Source organism: Mesitornis unicolor, unplaced genomic scaffold (assembly GCF_000695765.1).
Source record: "Mesitornis unicolor isolate BGI_N332 unplaced genomic scaffold, ASM69576v1 scaffold25041, whole genome shotgun sequence".
In the NCBI taxonomy this organism is placed as follows: domain Eukaryota; kingdom Metazoa; phylum Chordata; class Aves; order Mesitornithiformes; family Mesitornithidae; genus Mesitornis; species Mesitornis unicolor.
Window position 1 is genome coordinate 1 of NW_010163475.1, and position 2248 is coordinate 2248.

At 45.8% G+C, this 2248-nt stretch overlaps 1 protein-coding gene across 1 annotated transcript; it reads left to right on the forward strand.

The window, feature by feature from the left end:
- Positions 1–34: 34 nt before the first annotated feature.
- CHAC1 (ChaC, cation transport regulator homolog 1 (E. coli)) lies at positions 35–754 on the forward strand (the record flags this gene model as incomplete). The annotated part of the gene is made up of 2 exons (XM_010193984.1): positions 35–70; positions 323–754. Coding segments are annotated over 2 exons (468 nt in total), but the record flags the coding sequence as incomplete, so codon positions are not given.
- Positions 755–2248: the final 1494 nt, after the last annotated feature.

The window sequence follows — 2248 nt, forward strand, 5'->3', positions numbered from 1 at the left end:
TCCTAACGGCTCTCCCCTTGTCTCTCCCTCACAGCCTGGCCGGGTGGTGACGCTGCTGGAGGACTGCGGGGTGAGTACCGGGCCGGGGAGGAGCGGGCCTGGGTGGTGGTGCCCCCATCAGCAGCTGGAAACTGCTGTCAGCAGCTGAGTGCTCTTCTGCCCTCCCTGGATCGGAGAGGGGGGGTGTGGGGGGGTTATCCTTCTCTGCCCTGTTGTCAGTTGTGCAGAGACCCCAAAGCAAGGCAGGCGTGCTTAAAAATGTTAATGGGTTTGTCCAGTGCTGTTGCAGCATCCCATAACCACCATGCTCTCTCACTTTTAGGCATGCACGTGGGGTGTAGCCTATGAAGTCCGTGGAGAACAAATTGATGCATCGCTTGAGTATCTGAACATGCGAGAAGCTGTCCTGGGAGGCTATGACACCAAGCTGGTGAAGTTCCACCCTCAGGAGAAAGATGCAGAGGAACCCATCCTGGCTCTCGTTTATATTGCAACACCCCAGAACCCTTCTTACCTTGGCCCAGCATCTGAAGAAGACATTGCAGCTCAAATTATTGTCTCAAGTGGTTGTGCTGGTCATAACATTGAGTACTTGCTGAGACTGGCTGACTTTATGCGCTACTTTTGTCCTCAAGCAGAGGATAAACATCTCTTTTCCATCGAAGAGGCTCTTATTTCCATCCTTCCATGCCTATACTACACAGAAGAGTCTCTAGAAGAAACTGCAAGTGTCCCTCAGAAGTCTAAGAGCTGAAATAGAACATTTTTTGCAGGGTCTCAGTATAGAAGGGACATAAGGGAGAAAGCAATGGGGAAAATATTAACTCTGATAAAATATACTGACTGAGCGGATAAAGGGAGAATTAGCAAGTAGTAAGGGAGGGAGTGGAGTAAAATACGCTTACTTTAGGACTTGCAATTAGTACCTGTTACACTCCTTACCTGTAGCACCATGATAGTCATCACTGCTTTCCAGGTGGGGAGCAGGGATCTTCGCTGGAACTTTGCTGTGTGAGAGTTGCTTTCAGGGGTCAAACCTGAAGCATTCACTTTCTTTAGAGAAGAAAGACTCTTATCTATTCTGTGCACTTTTTCTTTGAAGACGAGTTGAGCAGGACTTGACTGGGTTTAAGCAGTATATATGTAATTCTACCTCAGACTGACAAAAAGTTGTTTGTGTAGTGGTGGAGGCTTGGGCAGGTTCTGCCAAATAAGATCTTTTCCCCCCATGCCCCCCTGGCTATTTCTCACCTCTAGTACAATGACCTGACACTAAATTTCAGGACTTCTGTGCAATATTAAGTGAACAGGCCTCCGTAGGCTCTTGTGGATCCTCCTTCCTTGTGTTGTGAAGGATCACAGTAATGCACTTATTTTATAAAATGTCATACTGTTTTTATGTGTTGTATTTCCCCTTAGGAGGGGTATCTTAACTGCTCATGTGCCACAGTGGTATGTAGCCCACATTCAACCTTGCATTTGTGCCTTCTAGTTTTAAATCATTTTTCGGAGAAGCTAAGCCTGCTTTAATGACAGAAGCTTTTCTCCAAGCTTCCCTGACCTTGTGTTACAACAGACTTAAGACTGTGTAAGAAGTGGTCCTGCCTGTGAGAAGTGTGTGCTGCCTGCAGGAAAGCGGTCTGGATGCAGCAGCATTTTAACCAGCCCTGTACTGGTTAAACCTCTGGTGCTTCAGGATAATGTGGGTTTCTGCAGAAGCATCTGAGGTTCCAGTTCTGTACCGGGTTGTCTGTCTGGTGCACTTGTATTTGACTGCAGAGGACCAGGACTGAGCACACTTGCAAGCCTTAAAGCCTGCTTTGATTGTGTTAAGCAGAGGCACTGCTGCAAGCTCAGACTCTTCAGCTTCACATACTGACAGCATGAAACCCCACAGTATTCAGTAAGAAAACTGCTGCTACTGCAACTGCAGTGAATGGCTCTTGAGAGCTGACCATGGGACATTTGACTCCTCCCAATACCATGTGGCTTTTTTATTATGAAAAAGGATAGGGGCTGTTTGTATTACTGTGGCTTGTATGTATATGAAGTGGTACTGTGCTGTGCCCAGTAATAAAACTGGCAAAGTTCATCTTCTGTACTTTGGTGTTGGTCTTTTTCATTACTGACTTAAAAGTTCAAACTGATTCTTCTTTTTTTATTTTTTATATTTTTAACCCAAAACCTTAGTTGGTAATGCTGCTGTAGTGTTTTTTTTTTCTTGAGACAAACACAAAAAAACCCCACA